Source organism: Pararge aegeria, chromosome 10 (genome assembly GCF_905163445.1).
Source record: "Pararge aegeria chromosome 10, ilParAegt1.1, whole genome shotgun sequence".
NCBI classification, from domain to species: Eukaryota; Metazoa; Arthropoda; class Insecta; order Lepidoptera; family Nymphalidae; genus Pararge; species Pararge aegeria.
The window spans coordinates 5,652,671-5,674,557 of NC_053189.1; the positions used below are offsets into that span (position 1 = coordinate 5,652,671).

General features: G+C 34.6%; 1 protein-coding gene across 1 annotated transcript; it reads left to right on the forward strand.

The window, feature by feature from the left end:
- The first annotated feature begins 10,217 nt into the window (after positions 1 to 10,217).
- Positions 10,218 to 21,290, forward strand: LOC120626978. Its single transcript, XM_039894803.1, has 3 exons — positions 10,218 to 10,268; positions 18,665 to 18,884; positions 19,855 to 21,290. Exons 1-3 carry the CDS (start codon positions 10,218 to 10,220, stop codon positions 21,288 to 21,290), a joined length of 1,707 nt encoding a protein of 568 aa, XP_039750737.1.
- The last annotated feature ends 597 nt before the right edge of the window (positions 21,291 to 21,887 follow it).

Genomic DNA, 21,887 nt, shown 5'->3' on the forward strand with positions numbered 1-21,887 from the left:
TTCATCGGATATAGATATCAAGTTTTTCAGTGTAAGCAAGCTCATAATTAGCCCCGTATATGTAAGCTAGTCGGGCAATGTCCTTCGTAAATTGACGTGAGTTCAGTCGTCAATTACACATTAGTAAAACTAATTTTACTCATCATATCGACCCGTTACCGGCCCACTTCAGGGCACGGGTCTCCTCCCACACTGAGAAGGGGTTAAGGCCCTAGTCCACCACGCTGGCCCAGTGCGGATTAGTGGATTCTCAGGCAAGCAGGTTTCCTCACGATGTTTTCCTTCACCGTCGAAGCAAGTGATATATTAAATTACTTAAAACGCAGAAAACTTAGAAAAGTTAGAGGTGCGTGCTGGGATTCGAACTCGGTCCCCCGAAAGTGTAGTCGAGCTCTTACAGTGCAGTGCAGTGTAATTTTACTCATGGCACTTAAACTCTACAACTTTTGCTACCGCTGTAACCTTTCAAGTTCCCTATGACGCCAGAAGTTTCACTTGATAAATTTAGTTGAAAGGTAGCTAACTTTTGAATGAAAATCTTTGAATGTAAACAGAATGGCGACCCAATTGAAGCAAACGTATTTCAATGTCGCTCATTGGCGCGCACTCTTACTTTCGGCGCGGTTCAATGAACTCAGAGGAGATATAGTACAGATCGAGTTGCTTGTCTGTGACCCGTCTAGTCCGAGAATTTACTATACACGTAGGATAGTGCGTAAGATGTTGCTTTGTTAGGGAAAACACTATATTTTTATAGATAGGTAAGGCTATAATCTTTAACATAAGTTTTTTTTTAATTATGCTTCCTTACATTTTGATATAAGAGGTAGCTTTTTATATAACATAACAGTCATTTATAGCATATTAAGTACACAGCTGAACTAAAGCCCTCTTCCAGCGATTTGTGATCGTGTAGAAGGCCGTTGGCACAGGTAGCGCTGCGGCTAGTTTAATTTAAATGTACCCACATCAAATACGATACTATACAATATCGGTGATAAATCTTAAAAATATGCAATCATCGCACCACTGGCTTCCAGATCGTCGTTTATAAGTTACACCTATATGAGTATTTAAGAATGAAGCGAAGCGGTGATACTTTCGGGGGGCCAAGTTCGAGTCCCAGCACGCACCTCTAATTTTTCATGTTATGTGCGTTTTAATTAATCAAAATATCACTTGCTTCAACGGTGAAGGATAACATCGTGAGGAAACCGGCAGGCCTGAGAGTTCTACATAAAGATCTCCAAAGTATGTGGAGTCGACCTATCCGCACTTGGCCAGCGTGGCGGCCTTAAACCCTTCTCATTGTGGGAGGAGACCCGTGCTCTGTAGTGGACCGGTAATGGGTTGTTGTGATGATGATGATGATAAGTCAATGGATACTGATAGAGAAAGGGAACAGAAAAACATCATTCAGTTAAGAATTTATTAAGTGTAAACCTCAATGTACTACAAGGCACGTACAGTGGGTAACACAGATTTATAGCCATCCTTTAAATATTCTTGTACTCTATACGATACCATCCGCAGGTTGGTACAGTCTTTGGTGGCAGGTGTTCAGCACTCATATCTCTTAATTAACATTAAATGTCATCGGGCAACGTTTAATGGAACAAACCAATTTTACTCGCACGTTGTAAAGTATCAGCTTAAACTGCCACAACAATTTTTAAAGTCTTTAATGAAACATAAAACTCAAGGGTTAAATGTAAAACGTACCTTATGGTTTCAATTTTAAGATTGAAAATTTCTTGCAGTAATGTAACATTCACTTTATTTAATTTGCAGATACACTCGTCTCCAATTATTATATAATAAAATTAAAATATCATGGTACCCACCTTATTGAATTGTATCTAAGGTACGGATAGTCGGTTTAGTAGTATATTTCTAGATATTATGCTTTAAATATTTTACTTATAGCTATTAAATTAATTTTGACATTCTTAATAACTTAATCTTATCATCAATCATATATGAAATAACCTATAAAAAAATAATCTTAATGTACTTACCCACCTTTGCACAAATCGGATGGCATTCAATATTGAATTTTACGGATGTAGAGATAGAATTTAAAAAGTTGAATTCAAAAATCACATAATGCATAACGATACCATATTACAACTGACAAGATTACTGAACGTGAATTTATTCGGATCATAAGATTAAGCTTCGAATTTCTGAACGGTTAATAATGGACTCAATGAAAATTCGATAATGATGATCGTATTACTTATAAATACTTTTGATTTTCAATGTTTTGCTAATGTTATTTCTATTTAAGACGGCCGAGTGGCGCAGTGGGCAGCGACCCTGCTTTCTGAGTCCAAGGTCGTGGGTTCGATTCCCACAACTGGAAAATGTTTATGTGATGATCATTAATGTTTTTCAGTGTCTGGGTTTTTATCTGTATATTATTAGTATGTATGTGTATTATATTCATAAAAAATATTTATCAGCTATCTTAGTACCCATAACACAAGTTACGCTTACTTCGGGGCTAGATAGCGATGTGTGTATTGTCGTAGTATATTTATTTTACTTGACATATTTAGGATCGGATTTTCTCTGCCGTTTTTTGTTGGGTTTGAATTTCATATATTACTAGCTGATGCCCGCTACTGCACTTGTCTGCGCTAATCTTGGGTTGCGGACCCTTTATTTTCCCAAAATAAAATGTATCAAATAGCCATCTCCAGGATGCAAACTACTTCTTTGCTAAATTTCACCAGAGTGGGCGCAAATTTTTTATTTATATATATTTATATTTTTAATCCACTTTATACACAGCAGCTTTTAAGAGAAATATTATCCTATGTCCATCTCAAGAACGCAAGCTACATGTGTGTCAAATTTTATTATTATTGATTCAACGATCAAAAAACAAACGAACAAACAAACAGACTAGTTCTCATTTGGGTATTGTTATGGATGTCTCAATAGAACTAAAATATAAAAAAGAAGAAAAAAGGAAAAATAAATTAAAAGGGCAGCGAAAATTTAACTTAAATTTTTTTTCATTTTGGTTTTACATTGTGAGATTGTGAATTTAGTTTTTAAGTGGCGTCACTTTAATTATTATGCTTTTAATTTAGATCACAACGTTTTGTAGAAAAGAACGTACCAGAAGAAGAAAATAAAAAAATTATAAAACTCTAAACGTCTCTATAACTGCATACCTAAAACAAAAATAACAAACGGAAGACTAGATTAAGCTTTAAAAATGAATGATATCTTGACTTATAATGATGTGGATAAACTGGATCATTACAAAAAGGCTAGTACAAAGACGTATTCTTCGTAGCACGTCTATCTAATCTAGATTAAATTAGAAATATGACTTACGAATATTTTCACTGTTGTAAGATCCTTAGAATTTACTCTGTTTGTTATAAATAAAAAAAACCTTACGATATTGTAAAAAAAAATATATATATATTACGACAATACACACATCGCCATCTAGTCCCAAAGTAAGCGTAGCTTGTGTTATGGGTACTAAGATGACTGTTGAATATTTTTATAAATAATATACATAAATACTTAGAATATACAAAATAAACACAATATATAAACACCCAGACACTGAAAAACATTCATGCTCAACACACGAACATTTTCCAGTTGTGGGAATCGAACCCACGGCCTTGGACTCAGAAAGCAGGATCGCTGCAAACTGCGCCAATCGGCCGTCATGTGTCATGCAAGTCTCATGCAAAATTTGCCAAATTCACTGGCAGTCAATGACCTTTTCATAATGGCTTACTGAAACGATTATTGCTCATAATTTAACACCCGTGATTACGTTAGTAGACCATTATGTAGAAAACCACCAAAAATTAAACTGTATAATCAGCGAAACTTTGCTAAAATATTTAATATCTATAAAAGTAAAAGCACATAATTTGTTAACATAATATACAGCCATTAAGAAAAAGTATTTATTATGCAATAAGTTGAACGTTATGGCTAAAACTTTCTTTATTATAAATTAAATAACTAAGCCAGCGGTGATAGTGCAGTGGTTAGGAATTCGGCTACAGTTTCTAACTATTCTAAGCTATGAGCGTTTTAAGTAATTAAAATATCACTTGCTTTAACGGTGAAGGAAAACATCGTGAGGAAACCTGCACGCCTGAGAGTTCTCCATAATGGTTTCAATATTTTTTTTTGATGTGTTAAACAATTAAAATAGCGCTTGCTTCAACTGTGAAGAAATGATCGTGAGGAAACCTATATGCTTGAGAGTGTGGAAACCACCAATCCAAACTGGGCTAGCGTGGTGGACTACAGCCTTAACCCTTCTCATTGTGGTAGGAGAACCGTGCCCTGTAGTGGGCCGGTTATTGGTTGATAAGATGATGGTGATGAGCTAAACCAGCCTTCCAGTATGAAATCTTCGTGTAGAAAATTGCTTTAAACCGTTTTTAACGAAGGCAAATATACAACGTGCAACGGAAACAATACTTTTCAGGCTTTAGAGGTACATTATTTTCTGTCTCTGAGACTTATTTTCGAAACCGAAAACCTAATAACCTAACCTATTTTTTTTTTATTTGTGTAGATATTCGTATGTATGTACTAAATAGTGTACCCCACCTAGTTGTTTTCTTTTTAGTTTTCCTAATCCTAAGGTTGCCTGGCAGAGATCGCTACTTAGCGATAATGCCGCCTTTTGTATCCTGCTTCATTCTTCATGTGTTTGTTCTTTTTTTTGTCTTGTTTTTCTGAGTGGTGTACAAATAAAGAGTATACATAAATAAAAAAATAATTTTTGAGTAAACCACTCCCATAGTATTTACAAAAAAACAATCAGATAAAAGAAAAATCAGATATAAAACCTTAACAAATGGATTTTTAACCTTAAAAAGGTTACCCTAAAAAAATTCAAAATCATCATCATCCAAAATCATGTATAACAATTAACAATAACTCATTTTTTTTTTAAATCCCAAGTACCATATTACATATTTTAAAAGGTTATGAGACATAGTGATGATAAATGTGAAAATGAGAATTCGTCAGTAAAAGTGGAACCAATAAGCAGAACTAATACAACAACTAAGTAACACGCAACAATGTATCCGCCATCAACAACAATTTTACACGTATTAAAATGTGTAAAATTGAAATCAATTACGTTCACATACGTTAATAAAAGATAGCCGGGTACACATTACTCCAGTTAAGCCTGCTCGCACGATATAGGACGCGCCTCGCTAAGCGCTTGCACGGCCAAACAACATTCCTGCAAGTTGTGTAATTTAAAAATGAAAAAATTCCCTTTAGACTTTCAGTAAAGTGTACATTATTCTACTAGTAACACATTTTGAGGAATTTGTGAAAAAATATAATAGAATCCGCCATTTTGTGGCGGCTGCCATCTTGAACCGATTTTCATCAAACATTGCTTAGAACACAAGAAAAATACAAATCAAAATTGGTTCATCCGTTCGGGAAATATGCTGTCAGAGTCAGGCACACACGCACACATAGACAGTTCAAACTTATAACACACTGTCGTTTTTGCGTCGGGGGTTAAAAATACGTCACGAGAGAGATTTTTCATCCTTTGTGAGGGTAGGCTTGTAGCAATAGATTTTGAACTTACTAGTATACAATAGAAGTTGAAGAAGAGATTTATTATATTTAATAAATAAATAATTCTATACGGAATATCGGATATCGTACTAGGATATAATGAAGGACAGCAGTGTCTGTCACTGCCTTTACTCCTTCCACGGAGCTCATCACAGCACTAGCGAGACCGCTAAAAATGAAATCAATTAATTTTAATTATTATCGCCACAAGCTTTATAAAGAATACTATCGGTAGGCTACTCGCTTGGTGTGAACCCGGCTAGCACAAGATGGGTATTTACACCGTGGCGCGATTTGAAAACAGTTCTCACACTCTTGATTATCGATGACGATGCGTTTTCGGATGATTAATGTGAGGATCACACACTGTTATTGGAGTCAGTCTCATGTTTTGATGTAAATTATAATTAAGTGCTTCATACAATTTATAACTATTTTGAGAGACGTATTTTTTTTTGTGCAACTCTACTCACTCATAGTCTTCGTTGCTGATACAGTCTCAAATGAGGCGTGGCTTTAGTTTGGTACGGTCAAGTGTTTTTTTCTATCTGATTCTTTTCTAGATTTCTTATTCAGCTGATGCTGACGCTGGAGTTCACATCGATAAAATTTATGCGTATGTTAAAATAGCTTGCTGTCCAACTAGCATAGTTTAAATCTGTGAATTTTCCTCTGAAATGTCAAACTGCTTGATATTTTAGATACTTTCATATTGAGCTTATAATAAAGGTTATTATTAGCTCAATATGAAAGGAGTGAGTTCATTTATCTTATATCTTTAAACGAGCAATTCTTGTATATATATAATTAGAATCTCGGAAACGGCTCCAACGATTTTCATGAAATTTTGTATACAGGTTTCGGGGGCGATAAATCGATCTAGCTAGTATTCATTTTTAGAAAATGTCATTTTATTTGTGTTTTCCGGTAATAACCGATTTGGTGCTACGAAGTTGCACGTAACGAAAACTAATTTTTGAGAAGTGTTAATGTAATATGGAACTTTTACTGTATATGTAGGTAATTTAGGGTTTATTAGGGTTACGGTTTTGTTATGTAAATAAAGGATGTTTGTTAATGTAAGTTTAATTTATCTTTACTGCGTGCACCATCCACTTTTCAACTTATAACCGGCTCGTTAAGCTCAGGTTGGCTTTAAAAAATCGCTTTTAGTTGTAAGGCCGCCTGTACAAACTTGCATAATACTTATGTATATTATATTTGGTTAGCTTGTATTATTTATGTGTCTTATGTTGCGATATAGTTTTTATTTAACCCTATTTTAACGCTACTATTTGTTTACACTTTTGTAGCCAGCGCTTTTATCTATTAGCGAAACTTAAGTTTTTAGTAAAAGATGTAATTTTAATTGTTTTTTTAAATTAGTTAGATTCTTCAAACGATTTAAATATTAATCGTTACCGAAACAAAGAAACTAGTAAAGATAGATAAACAGGTTGTTAGTATAAACCGATATTCCATTACCACGTCGATTAAATCACAGACCACGCGAACATAATCATACAATTACACATACGTCACAATATTGACCGCATATCATTCCATGGTAATAAACCACAGAAAAAGTACAAAAATGTTCTCCTCAAAGAGTTCCGGCAATATGGTATTTACAAATACTTTCTCCTGGTAGTCCCACGACCCACTTGCACGGAGACAACCCGTTCTTCTGGAACGCCCAAAATATTCGGTGATTAAAGCCGATCGGTGTGCCCGTGTCTTTACTTTCCACTTTTCGACTGTTGCCAATTAAATTTGGCAGGCGGTAGGTAACCATTTTGTTTTTGCGCCTTTTATAATCGTGTTGTACATATGTTAATCGGGATCTTTTGATTAATCACAAAAAGAGAGTGAAATCGAATATTTTAATGAGATCGACGCTGTCGATTCCGCATTTTTGTGTAAGGCTTTATATTTGCCTTAGTGAGCCTTATAATTAATGTATCTACGTGAATAACTATAAATTAAAAATCAAACTTATATAATTATATAGTCTGTCCAACAAAAATATTTCGATATAAGGTCATTAGTAATTTTATCCAATATGAGAACAAATCTCATTCTACAATACCAAGCTAAAGAATTTTTTTTCAAATTCACAGACCACGTATAATTTTCTCGTTATAGGTTGGAAATTATAGACTTTTGCTTTCATATGTCACGGAATGAAACTATCTTACAAATGATAACCAGGGATCTCAACCTCTCCACCTTTGACCCTCATTTCCATATTAGCTGCTTTATTATCCACGAGGAGACCATGATACGTCAGTGAATCTTTTGACAGGAGATAGCTCAGACTCTCGGAATCTACTTAGAAATTATAATTACACATTAGAACTAGACAACAGATGGGTTTTAACATTAATGCAATGTCTTTACTTACACATTTCTGTCTATATGTTCTCTCGTTCAAATTATTTAATATGGGGCAGGCTGTTTTACTGTATCGACAACTTATTTCCTTTTCTTTATATTTCCCTTCTCTTTCTCTATCGGTATATGCATTGACATATACTGATATTGATTCGAAGAAATCTTCTCATTTATTATCCTGTCATTTTTCTTTCTATACTTTAAGTATCTGATATTGTATGCACCTTCATAATATATTATATTATACAATTAAGTAACAATATAGTACTTAGTTAACATAATACATAAGATTCAAGTTTTAAAACTATATATATATCGTTGTCGTTTCTTAACTCCCCGGTAAGAATTCACAACTTATACAGGTATACAGGAAAATTTAAAAGAGCCTGCAAGGTATAAATAAAAGGAGATAACTATTTGAAAAATAGAAAACTCATGTATACTTTATTGCACCTACAAAGAAGCCAAAGCTTAATTAATAGATTATAATCGGTCTTCTTGCGTATTGTAACAATCAAATTGGAATTTGTCTCGTGGGTACTAAGTCACAATGGGACGAGAACGCTACTACTATGAGAAACTGAACTGCAAATGTATATTTGTTATAAACTACCAACTATGCTCACTATGGGAGATTGGGGCGAGTCTGAGCTCATTGCTTATTCCAGTGAACTTGTTAGTGAAGTTCTCAAATATTAATACAAACTACAAACTCCATAGTCATTATTACATTATATCGTAACATGCGAATTCATATTTAGCATTTAGCGATTAACTATTAACTGTATACTACAACTTGATCTAAATAAAATGATTTAATAAATTGTTTGCATCTTGCTGAATATTTCACATTCAAAGCTCTACGAAATGCAATTGAGCTAATGCAATTTTTGAGTTCTTGTAAAGATTTACGTCACGACATGTATCTGTGGTAAAGAAGCAAGGGAAGAGTTTAAGAATGCGTTATTATTTTGGGTGCAAATTTTCTTATTTTTTCATTAATACAAACAATTTCTAATGGCATCGATTGCCCAGTGAGACGCACTAGGTGTAGTTATATAGTATGGTAAGGACCCTGATGTCAAAATTTATTATCAACTTGTCGAGGGGTTGATCAGTACGTACACTAGCCGACCGTCAGGTTAATGTTGTCATAATATAATTGAACTGTCTAGAGTCTAGACCAAGTGGTGGTAATATACAGTTGTATGTTTAACATTCCTACACCAAATGAAAATATAAAAGATAATTCTCAAATGGCTAAACAGAATAAATGATATTTATCAAACAGAACTAAATACTACTAAACTAATTCACAAACAAAAGTCTGCATTCATATCAATCCATGCGTTTGATTGCTTAGTTAGCGATGCAAACAAAAAGCAATCAAACTCCTTTTTTGGGGCCATGAATAAAACGTCAGGCTTTTAAATAGTAAAATTTTTAAGTAATCGACGATAAAGTATCGACGCGAAATTGTAAAAAATAAATGTGTAAAGATATAAATTTCCATCAAAATAAATTTTCAAGCACATCCGGTGGGAATACGATCTATTGGAACTTTCCCTTTAAACTAAGTGTACAAGTCAAACATTTGAACTTTCGTTGCCGAGTCAAAGGCACACATTCGTCTAGTAACAAGCTTAGGAACGTCATTGCTTGATCTTTTCAATTTGTTTAGGTTAGTCTTTTCGTTTATACCGACCGATTACGTTCCGATGATTACGTTCATCGTTTCATTTGAATGTCCTTACACATTTGATTTCGATTAATAATGCGAGGCGAAAAGATATATTATGGCGTCAGAACCGCCAAAAAAATATAGAAAATTTTTCTTATAAACTTTTCAAAGTGTGGTCTATTAAAATATACCATTTATATAAAAAAACAATTGTGGTATTTTTAGAGTGGTATTTCAAACAAGTTCAGTTTAATTCAGATTTTATTTCGGAATAAAAAAGGGCTATTTATAGACAGTTTCGAAACGTTCATTATTCCGATTGATCGAATAAGCCTATCATAGTTTCATTCGTTAGCTTTAAATTAAAGCTGTTAGTATTCCAATATTTTATCCAAAAAATACTTATCCTATGTTTTCTTTATGTTATCACCATCATTCATTTTTCACAGTGTCACTTGAAATTAAATATCTAGAAGAAAAATACGCTCACTGTTCGCTCACATCTGATTCTTTTCTTTTTTCTTTGCAGTTCACGATGCGGCTGAAACGCGGTCTGGCTATAGGCATCCTTCTTGTATTACATACGGTAAGGAATATTACTGATATCCTATTTTTTTATCTGAAAAGTTCCATAATCTTTTAGATTCTAATCTTAGTTTTGATGAACTCGCTGGCGCAACTGTGAGCGCTGTGATTTTAAGTAGGAGGTCCCGGGTTCGATTCCCGGAAGGGGCATTCGGATATTTATAATTTCTAAAATTTTCTCTGGTCTGGTCTGGTCTGGGTGGAGGCTTTGGCCGTGGCTAGTTACCACAGTACCGACAAAGACGGGCCACTAAGCGATTTAGGGTTCCAGGATTAGGGGTACTACTGCCATACTCGCTAACAGGATAGCCCGCTACCATCTTAGACTGCATCATCACTTACCGCCAGGTGAGATTGCAGCCAAGGGCTAACTTGTAGTGGACTAAAAAAGGTGTATATTTGTTTTGGCCACTTTTAGTTTTAAATTTCTGCTTCCAATTAGTAAAAACGTAATCCTCATTTGTTAATGCTCATTTTTCGGGTAATTTAATAGGTGGGTAGGTACAAGTTAAATGACAGAAGTTAAAAGAAAACTTTCACTGCAGGTGTTATATTTAGCATGTTCGTACACACTCGTAGGTGTTCACGAGTATTAAGTTACATGTTATATGCTGTTACATTGATAGATTTGATTACAACTCTCAGTTTTAGAATCATTTATTGTATAAGTTACAATTATTAATCTACAACTGACATTCAGTTGAATGAAGCACGCATTTTTTACTTTTTATCACAGTGAATAATATCAGTTAGTGTCAATTTGAATTTTTTTCGAATTTTTCGAATTTTCATCTATGCACAATTTTAAGTCGCACTTAATGATCCGATAGACTCCTGCTTAATTATTGTGGCAATCGCAAAATTAGTACTGTTTATTCACCAGGCTTGCTACTTCTACTTCGATTAAAAAGAAAATCAAAGAAGTGAACAATAACGTAGAAGCACTTTGATAATACATTAAAGTAAAGTCAAAGTCAAAAATATCTTTATTCAAGTAGGCACATAGATGGCACTTTTGATGCGTACATAAGAATTACACGGTAGTGAGATGATGGCGATAACACATTCATAAACTTAAAACTAAAGCTACGAGTGTTCCAAACGCGTCCTGGTCTAAGAAGAAGCCCACAACAAACTTATCCGGTTAACAAACTTAAAGCAGTGCATTACATTCCGTTCATCACCTTAGAATCAAAATATTAATCAAAAAAGAAACTTCCTGTATACTGTACCTAAAGTCTTGATGCGTATACAAATTGTATGTACTCTTGTTATACATTTTTTTATCTAAGTACTTATTTTTATACTACCCACATTTAGCAGTAACTTTTTGTAAAGTACTTATTATTTATCGCCATTTGTCATAAGTTAATGCTCATAAGTTAGCTTAGTTTAGCATAAATGTAATTTTAGAGTTTAGTGTGTCGTATTCAAAATTCAAAAATTAAAAATTTATTTATTTCAAGTAGGCCTAAGATGAGCACTTTTGAAACGTCAAGTCCGTCTGTGTGTAGTGATTCTACTACCGGTTCGGAAGGCAGATTCTACCGAGAAGTAGCCGGAAAATTCATGATATTTCACGACCAATGATTGTCGACGGCGCAGGGTGTAACGGTAAAACTCTCAAGAGTTTATGTTTTACACCTTTTAAATGTAATACTTTTTTTTGTAATTTTCGATGAAATAAATAAATAAAAAAAAAAATAGAAGTTAGATACTATTATTAAATTCAAAATATCGTCATAAATTGCTAACAACAATGTATTGCAAAAACATGGATTGTAACTTAATTCAATTAATACATAAGGCAAGAGGCCGAGCACACACTAAGTAGAGCGGCGCTTGAAAGTTAATGGTTTTTAATCGACACAAGCTCCTTTTACGGCACATCACTAGAGCGCCAAGGAGGTTTGTCTGTTTTCACTATACGTGATTTTTAGGGTTCCGTGGTTACACAGAAGATTGGAAGACATTATCCTCTAAAACTGGAGCTTAAAAATTAGCATAGTGAAAGAATCTTGTTCTCATGTGATGAAAAAATGAAAAAAAAATCATTAAAGAGTCGAAAAAATGGCTTCAACTTTTTTGCATATTTTTTCCAAATAATTAATTCAATAAACTTACTCACGATTAGCTAATTTTCATATCTACTGTATGAATTTTGGGAGTAAAGTTGAAATGTATCTTAAGAGATAAAAGTCACCCATTTTTCTAATGATACTTGATTAGAGTTAACATTATTTTTCATTTCTTTTTTTTACTATATTTCATATAGTTTGCCATTATGTAATGTGAATGTTGCTAAATGTTGCAAACATTATTATTTACTTTCTTTATTCATGGTTACACTAAGAGATTACATATTTATAATATTAAATAATAACATGTTAAACAAAATAGAATTATAAAATTAAATTAAAATTTAAATGTCAGTCATCATCAGTCAGATAGTAATATTTGAGATAAGTATGTCAAAAGTTATTGTTAATCGTCTGATTGTAATTAGTTAATTTTATATAACACTTATATTAAGAATAACGTATATACCTAATTAGAGATAAAGATTAATTAATAATATTAACCTTCATTGCATAGTTTTATGTGTAGTAGCATATCGTGTTATCAGATCTAATCTGCTAGGAATTCTGGGATATCGTAAAAGCACGTTTGTATTAACCACTGTTTTAATTTACGCTTATAAACAATGTAGCGGTCTCCACATTACCAAACTAGATGGCGCCACAAAAATCATGCATCGCGCTAACGAAGTGTTCACAAAAATTGACGATATATACAACTTCCAAAATTGAATGTTCGGATCTCGGTCCCCGAGTACGATCACCCGCTCGGAGGAATATTTTCCTATTGTTACGGTCGAGCACACCACCATAGCTCCCGTGGAACAACTTTAAATTCTTCTTTTAAAAGTTTACTTAGCTTATTATATAATTATAGATCTAAAGTATGGACATCATTCAACACAATTGTCTTAAATGAGAAAACTACTACGACAGAAACAATTAAATGTTTATGATATTCTGGATACTACCTAGACTGCAATGTCACAACATATACGAAATGGTATAACGCACGGTAGAGGTGCATTACAGAAGGTATAAAATAAGATTCAAAATAAATGTGCCTCCAGAGAGAACACGCCTACACTACCTTAAATGGAAACCACAAGCAAAGCAAAAAAAGATAATTCATCTTTCCTTGTAGGTACTAAAGTAGGTAGGTATGTGTTAAAGTTATCAAAATAAGAATATATTTATTTAGATATTATTATATTCTCAAACGAATCTTGTTTGACAATAAATCTCTAGATTACGGGTGGATTGATTGTAGAATATTGACAGTAAAAAAACTTAGAACTCCAAATTAGTCAAGGTTTAAATGCAATCGTCGTAAACTATGGGTGGTCTTCAAATTTTGCTATATTTTTCCACAAATTATGCAACGACAACGTCACTTTTAGTCTTCTCGACTTAATTTAGAGATTATGCTTAACAGCTTTTATAACTTTCCTAAGAAATTGAAATATTGAAATATTTAAGTCGCGTATATCACTTTTCATTAATTTAAATTTTAATTTAGCAGCATTATTAATGGTAATATAGGTAATCATCACAAACGCAGGGCCTAAGTCTTCCGCGAGGAAATAGAACGAGATAGCATCTAATACGGTCATCGGGCAAAATCCCCCATATTGGGCACTGACCCACTCCCTCCACAGACGGACATGTCTAGTTCCGTCTAAGTACGCTATTTACCTGTTTTGTCTTCGCTGAGTGAGAACCACTAACTAAAATGGTATCATTGTAACTGAACGTTGTAAACTACTCTTAGTTCTTACTTAGAGGTGTACAAAAAAACTGTTGCACTGATTTCAGTAATTATCCGTGTGGACATACGCTTAATAGCTCCAGTGTCTTGTCAGAGCTCGCTTTCTCCAGAAATACCTAATTAAATACGCACATAATTGATAAAATCTATGAATGTTTTAATAAATAGCTTTGGCTCACCAAAACAAGGATCTATAAGTGTCGAAAAATTTCATTTGTACCAAATTTCATATTATAATTACCATCATAGCTGTTTAATTTTTCCTAACGTCAACATCATGCAAAAAATTAAAAACTAATTAATTAAAGTACTTAAGCAGTTGTTCAACAATTTTGTCAAACAGTGCATCCTACTGTCCTAATTTTACTAACCCGTTTTTCTTGTGACATGACCAGATTGAATGTCAGCCGTTGCGAACTTAAACGCGACACAAAACGCTATGTGACTTTTCCACAATTTTATAATTTTTAGTTACTTGAATGTATAATATAAAATATAACCAAATAATCTGCTTTCCATACAGAGTATTTTTTCCCAAATTTAATAAATAATTACCTTCTGCAAATAATTGGCGTTATGGGTAACTAACATTTTTCTAAATGAATGATCTAAAACAACATATCGCTGTCTCGTTGTAAAGAACTTCATAAACTTAATAAGTTTATTTTGGAATGTTTATCATCTTACAACATGTCCACTAATCTTGGTCAATGCTGATTCATGCCTAATAGTAGTAATATGAAATATTTGTAACGTTATTTTCTTATGAAGACATTCGACTAATTCAATTTATTAACGGAAACCGAATCACAACATTTAATAATTATGTTCTAAGGTAAAATAACTTTTGTAAAGCCGATTTATGACAATAGACACACTGGTGTCGTAAGAGTAAAAGCCAGCTTTCCCGTCGGTCGGTCACACTGCGACCTACAGCGCCGACACACATTGAACTTGAAATCCTGCTCGTCATTCTAGGTATTGTCCTACTACTTATTTATTTGCTGGGCAACTTTTATAATTTATTCGACATCCACAACTTGGTTTTTCTTACATTCATGTACTTGGCTATCGTGTAAATTTATTACATTGCTTCTAATATTTAATGTTTTAAAAAGTTTACTTAAAAACTCCTTTAATTTCCTATTATGATTATAGATTCGTTTTCACTAAAATGTTCTATGGGCTACAATTTCTAGATTCATTTAACCTGATGAATTTACCACTACTTTGTAAGTCTAACCTGATTATATTTTCTCTATGTCTTATAAATATTGTCTCTTATATTTGGTATCTATCAAAGACTTAGTGAGAAGCAGTGTGATAAGATAAAAATCAATTTGGCTGATATTCTCACTCGAATACGCAAACTAAAATGGAGATGGACCTGTCAAGTTCAAACAATAAAAATAACTAAAGTACAACCGTCTCCAACTGGTACCCTAGACATGGTAACTTATTAGAGGACGTCACCAAGTGAGATCACGGTTGACTTGACTGGTGAAGGGTAGCGCGAGATACAACGCATTTCAAAATGCTAGAGGGCTATGCCAAGAGGACTTCTAAATTAACCAAATTGTTAGAATACAGGCATATTATTCAAAATAAAGGACTAAGGGAAGATCTGTCTATGATGATTAATTGATAATGCTCAAAACATAAAAAAATATAGGTACATAAGACGTCAAAACATTTTTGGAAATTTGGTTATAATTAACTTAGAAAATCATTTTATATATAAATCATTTTATTTCCCAACATTTACTTATTTCAAGTTTCTAGTAATATCCCATCCATGTAATCTTTAAAATAATTGTTTTATAAATTTAACCTAAAATAAACTATTTAAAACTAAATAAAATCTACAACGTCCTCGAAACCACCGCAGCGAGGCACAGTTCCTAAGATGCTGGCTCCATTGCCCCTTTGGATGGCCAAACTAATTTCATAAATCTAATTTCCATGTAATTAGATTTATGAAATCAGAGTTTCGAATGAATAATTTTTATTCAATAACTTTTGTAATGTGAAGATCTTTTTAGGTTAAGTGTTCTGAGTAACTTATCTTTAGTGTATGGATTAATAAATAAAAAATGAGCATGCATAAAGGCGCCAATTAATTAAAGCCATCAAACCAACAAAGGTGATAACAAAACCGAAACTAAACAAACATCTGAAAGTCACGAATTAGCCGCGTCGCAGCGATTTAATGAAAGTAAAATTAGTCCGACGAGAGCAACGACCGCGCAGTGACACACTGCACTTGACGGCCGCTCCCCTGAATACTCATAAGCGGAACTTGTTCCACTCGCATAGTCGAGAACTGAGCATCTGCTTTGAGGGTCGCAACGTTTCTATCTATACTAATATTATAAATGCGGAAGTTTGATGGATTATTCAACCAAATGTTAGTCAATCACGCCCGAACGGCTGAAGGAATCGGGATGAAATTAAACAAAGCGATAGATACGATACGATAGATAGGCTACGTTTTATCCCGCAAAAATAAACGGTTCTTGTAAGTAAGGTTCGTTTTTGTTTTTCACAGAGCAAGAGATCGACATTTTTTTTTTGCAAAATACCTAGTAGTAGACAGTGGTCATAGAATTACACAAGCCTACACATCACAATTTTCACGAGAAGGAAGTTGCTGGCAACAATTAGTAAGACTTCAAAATGAATCATATTCCAATAAATATAATAAATACTCCCCATTATTGGCATTCAAAATCGATGATCGAATAAATAAAATAAATACGATTTGAATAGGGAATCGTGAATCATTCTATCATTCTAACATGACAAGTGTAGACGCGAATATCAAATATGGTATGTACCTACCACAAAGTATGGAATTTGATTGTGGTATGAGCAATCTTATCAATGACGTATCAGTTATGAACGAAACTTATTATCAGTGTTAAAATGACGCACGAGATGTTGTAAATCATGATCTATTAAATGATCGACTAGTTAAATAATGTATGTAATTTCTTTTTCGTTCCAACTTTCTCTTTTGTATTGAGATTACGCAACAATATTGTGCCTTGGATTAATTGAGAAATGCTGACCATCCAGATTCCAATCTAAAATAATTACTGGATTCCATCAACCGATGGGAGGATGAACCTTTACAAGCTCACTCATAAATCTTTATTGAAGAAAATAAAATAGCCTCCACACATCGTAGTCGGAACCAATACTTTCTAATTTTGTTGCTCGAGGCGAAACAAATGAGAGTTATTTAAAAGCGTCGACGATTCGATAATTCTAGGCTCACCGATAGCCAATAATAAAAGTCTGATTGAAAAATAGTGACCGGTTTTATAAAAATCTTTTTGAGATAGCATTCGACCACCCAAAAAACTGCGACACGATGTCTGGAAAACCAGAAATAATTAATGACAAAGACGTGTAAGCCCGACGGAACTAGTTTAATGTTACAGAGCGGTCAATTGAGCGATGATTTAAATCAAATGTGAACCAGAAACATGGCAACTTTCACGTGATGATTCTATTCATGTCGAGGAAATTGGATTCTGAGAGTTATCTAGTCAGATTTCGTTCGAGTTTCGACCAAGAACATTGGGTGTTGTCGCATATCTCGAAATAGGAGCTGGTTTTTGAAAAGATATATTTAAAACGGTCAGTGTGTCGAATTAAATAACACTTAAAATATTGCCGACGCGCTAGTGAAAGCGGGTGGGGATACCAAAACATGTAATTATCATGTCAGAGTAATATGCGTCGCAAGGTAGAAATGCTTGTATATTTTTGGGACATTTTCCAATACGTAGGCATTGTAACGAACACGGAATTATATACGTGTTGTTAAACTGTAGCCATACTTTTGTTATTTTACACAAACATTCAGTAGGAATTTCCAGGTGTTTGTATATTGTAACTCTACAATTTTAAACGCAACTCTTAAAAAGATCCGATTCTTATTACTTAAACGCCGTCTTACCTTGTTCCTACTGTAGATACTTGTTTTAGTTCCGGGCGTATTTTTAATAAATGTGAAAACTTCTTTGCTTCAAGTAAACCTATTAGTGTCGAACTGTGCATAGCCCGCATTAAGATTCGGCACGCTCGCTTTACAAAAGCGTTTTACTTGTATTACTTTCTCGTAAGTAATAAACAAATATTTAAAATAATAACTATCCTATTGATCTAGTTGAGTCGTTCGCAAATTCAAGTGCAGATCACGAAACGTTCTCGTCAAAAATACCTCAATACGAACCTAAGTGCAAAGGAAATTGGCTCTGTCTGCCCTTAAGCCTTCAGTCTGGGATATAATGACTAACTTTTCATAATACTCATTGCACTATTTTACAAAAGAAGGCAGTTCTTAATTTCATTCAGCTATACCCAGCAGTGAGATATTATTAAGCGATGCAATTACAATAACTGATTTAGCACTTAAACTTCAAAAGATTTATCATTATTCGGTATTTTTAAAATGATATAAAATTACGGAGCATTTCCTGATTTTTATTTAAATCTCTATTTTCCGAGCGAAATCATAATTTACTTCTATATATTTTTCAGAGCGGAACGTTGAGCGATCAGACATCTAACGAAAACGGTGGCGGTGGCGGGCCAAGCTCTGACTCGAACAGTGCAGCAGAGCCGTCTAGCGATCAACTAGCGATGGAGTCATCGGAGAGAGAAACACCGAGCCATGCTTACAACGGACCACCGCCTCCTGTCCCACCGCCTCATAATAGAAGACAGAATCCTCAGCACCACCAGCCACACCATCCAATAGGTAAGCAATCCCCAGCAAAGTTCAATGAACGAATATCCGGCTATAAAAGAAGAAGAATGAAGATGAGAATTTCAACGGATTCAGACACATGTCTTTAAGAACTTTGTCTGTTCCATTGACCGTCGGTTCATCGGTCCATCTGCCTTAGTACGTCCTATAGCGTTTCACCTGCCTGTTCAAATGCACGTTAGCCTCAATCCGTCATTTGGCATGGAGGACAGAATGTAGAAATTTGACGGCTCCGTAAAAATTTGACAGATTTAATTTTCTCATAAGTTGAGGTTGGTATCTTCAGTGGCGTGCATTGCATATATGCAAATAAGCAGTGCATACCCTACCCTCAGGGTCTTAAAGAGCCTTCAGATAGGACCATTAAAGTTTTGTAATTAAAAAAATACTAAATAAAAAATATATGAAAGCGCCATCTAGTAATGAGCGGCCAAACTTCTAGGTCAATTGTCGCTAGACAGGCCACAGCGCAGCAAGCGCGCGCGAGGCGCATAGCGTACAAAATAAAATCTTCTACTTCGTATTTTAATTTTTAACCGTAAACGCTAAACATTTACCTTTTAAACCACGTACCTTTATTATTATTTAAATCTCATGTTATCGATTGCAGGGTAAATCAATTATTATGAATCACTCGACATATGACGCCCTCTACTGTTGCATAGAAATATCAAATAAAATAAGCACGCCCAAAGAAAGAATCGTTCTGCTAGATGTGTGCGTGCAAGTTAGTAGTGTGTGTCGTGTCATGTTATAATTGTGCGTTTCATTCATAAATTCTCTAAGTGTGGCTGTGAACTTCATTGAGGTTCTACATAATATCTTCCAATCTCTTGATTGAGTAAGACTATGTTCAAAAATGTGACTCTAGTCTATGCACAGTGGTCCTTTTGATTTATCATTGTGAAAAATTATTATTGTATCACAAATTCCAATAACATTTTATTTATCGTTTTTACAGGTATGCCTAGGATTCCCAATCATCACCAAATTCACTCGAAGCCATTCGCTCTTGGACCGTCAGTTAATCATCACAAAAATGAAATTGGAACCGGATTCCGTGGCCCACCACCTCCTCCCGCACCTCCCACTGATGCGCAAACTTCAGCCAGTGATAAGGTATTCAGCACCACAGGAGATGTTTGGCCAGCACCCGCTCCGGACATGCCTAAGATTCTATCACTGGACGTCAAATGCGAAAAGAATGCAATGAGAGTCTTTCTCAGTTTCGACAAACCATTCTTTGGTATAGTATTTTCAAAAGGGCACTATTCAAACCACCAATGTGTCCATCTTCCTCCTAATCTAGGCAGAACATCGTCTTCCTTCGAAATCGGCGCACACGCATGCGGTACAGCAGGAAGTGGAGACCCACGGTATCGAGGAGACGTTGCCGCAGCTGGTACCTATTTTGAAAACGTAATAGTTATACAATATGATCCACAAGTACAAGAAGTATGGGATCAAGCACGAAAATTACGTTGTACGTGGCACGATCAATATGAAAAAGCAGTTACTTTCCGACCTTTCCCAGTAGATATGCTAGACGTCGTACGAGCCGATTTTGCTGGTGACAATGTCGGGTGCTGGATGCAAATACAGGTCGGAAAGGGACCATGGGCATCTGAAGTTTCGGGTCTTGTCAAGATAGGACAAACTATGACTATGGTACTAGCAATCAAAGATGACGATGCGAAATTCGATATGTTAGTTCGTGACTGTGTAGCTCATGATGGTCAACGCGCTCCTATACAATTAGTCGATAGGCGAGGCTGTGTTACTAGACCTAAACTTATGTCAAGGTTTACGAAGATCAAAAACTTTGGAGCTAGCGCATCCGTTCTATCATACGCTCACTTCCAGGCATTCAAATTCCCTGATTCTATGGAAGTGCATTTCCAATGTACAATCCAGATTTGCAGATATCATTGTCCCGATCAGTGCTCTGATGGTGGTCATAATGTAATTGCTCCTCCTCATGCTGAATATGGACCACCTCAGATAGACTCATATCCAGTTGGTGTAGAAATAAGGAGAGATGAACGTAGAGTGAGAAGACAACGAAGGGCTACTTCACCGGAGAAAGAAGTTGGTGTAAACAGAGTTATTCGAGTCGTTTCTGCTGGTGATCTCAATCTAGATTCTTCAGATGAAAATATGGCTCCAAGAATTGTACCAACACCAGGTCTCGTTTGTATGACAACCCCAGGATTTGCTGCGACACTTGGAGCTCTCCTTATCACATTAATATGCTCGTCTGCAGTCTCTGCAGTATTATTTTTCAAACTACGTCCAATGTCTAAGTTGAAGAAGAAAACCGCCGCTGTTTCAACGATACCAAGGCCGCACCCGACGACAGGACCCCACGTAATCTCAAAAAGTCGATTTTACTCGTAACATTTTGACGCATTTATAATAAAATTTGTAAATAGTAGTGTAATAAGACTGAAGTAAGACCATGCCAATACATTATTTATTAATGTGCTCAAATAATTATTTAGATAACAATTGGAAATCCTTTAGTTTTAATTGTTCTCAAATGAAAGGTAACAAAAATTTATAATTAAAATATACAAAGAGTTAAATAACAGACTCAAGCCATTATGAGACTTCAGTTAAGTTCGTATATAGTTAACGATAAAAGTGCATTTAAAAAGTTGTTGCAGCTGATTACAATGAAAGAATCAGATTGAGAGAGTAGGTAATTGTGCAACGCACTCATAATCGCTTATGGTATGCCCACATTTGTTTGCTTTCCTTCCATTTCGCCACGTTGTAATCAAAACTGACACAGTTTTAAGTAAATTTGTTTGTGCATGAATCTATGAACTAAACTAATATAAAGTAGTGCAGCTCTTTTTACAATGTTCGCGTGAAAAAGGATAGCAATAGTTTTAGACTAGCGAATTAAGTTTTGTTTCGAGATTTATGTATAACTTAATTATTGGCATCGTTGTTTTTTCCATTTAGACATTATAGTTTAAGACGCAGGAT

Coding starts and splice junctions, on each gene's coding strand:
- LOC120626978 (XM_039894803.1), top strand. CDS start 10,218: ATGCGGCTGAAACGCGGTCTGGCTATAGGCATCCTTCTTGTATTACAT. Junction 10,269..18,664: donor TCCTTCTTGTATTACATACG/GTAAGGAATATT, acceptor TATATTTTTCAG/AGCGGAACGTTGAGCGATCA. Junction 18,885..19,854: donor CCAGCCACACCATCCAATAG/GTAAGCAATCCC, acceptor TCGTTTTTACAG/GTATGCCTAGGATTCCCAAT.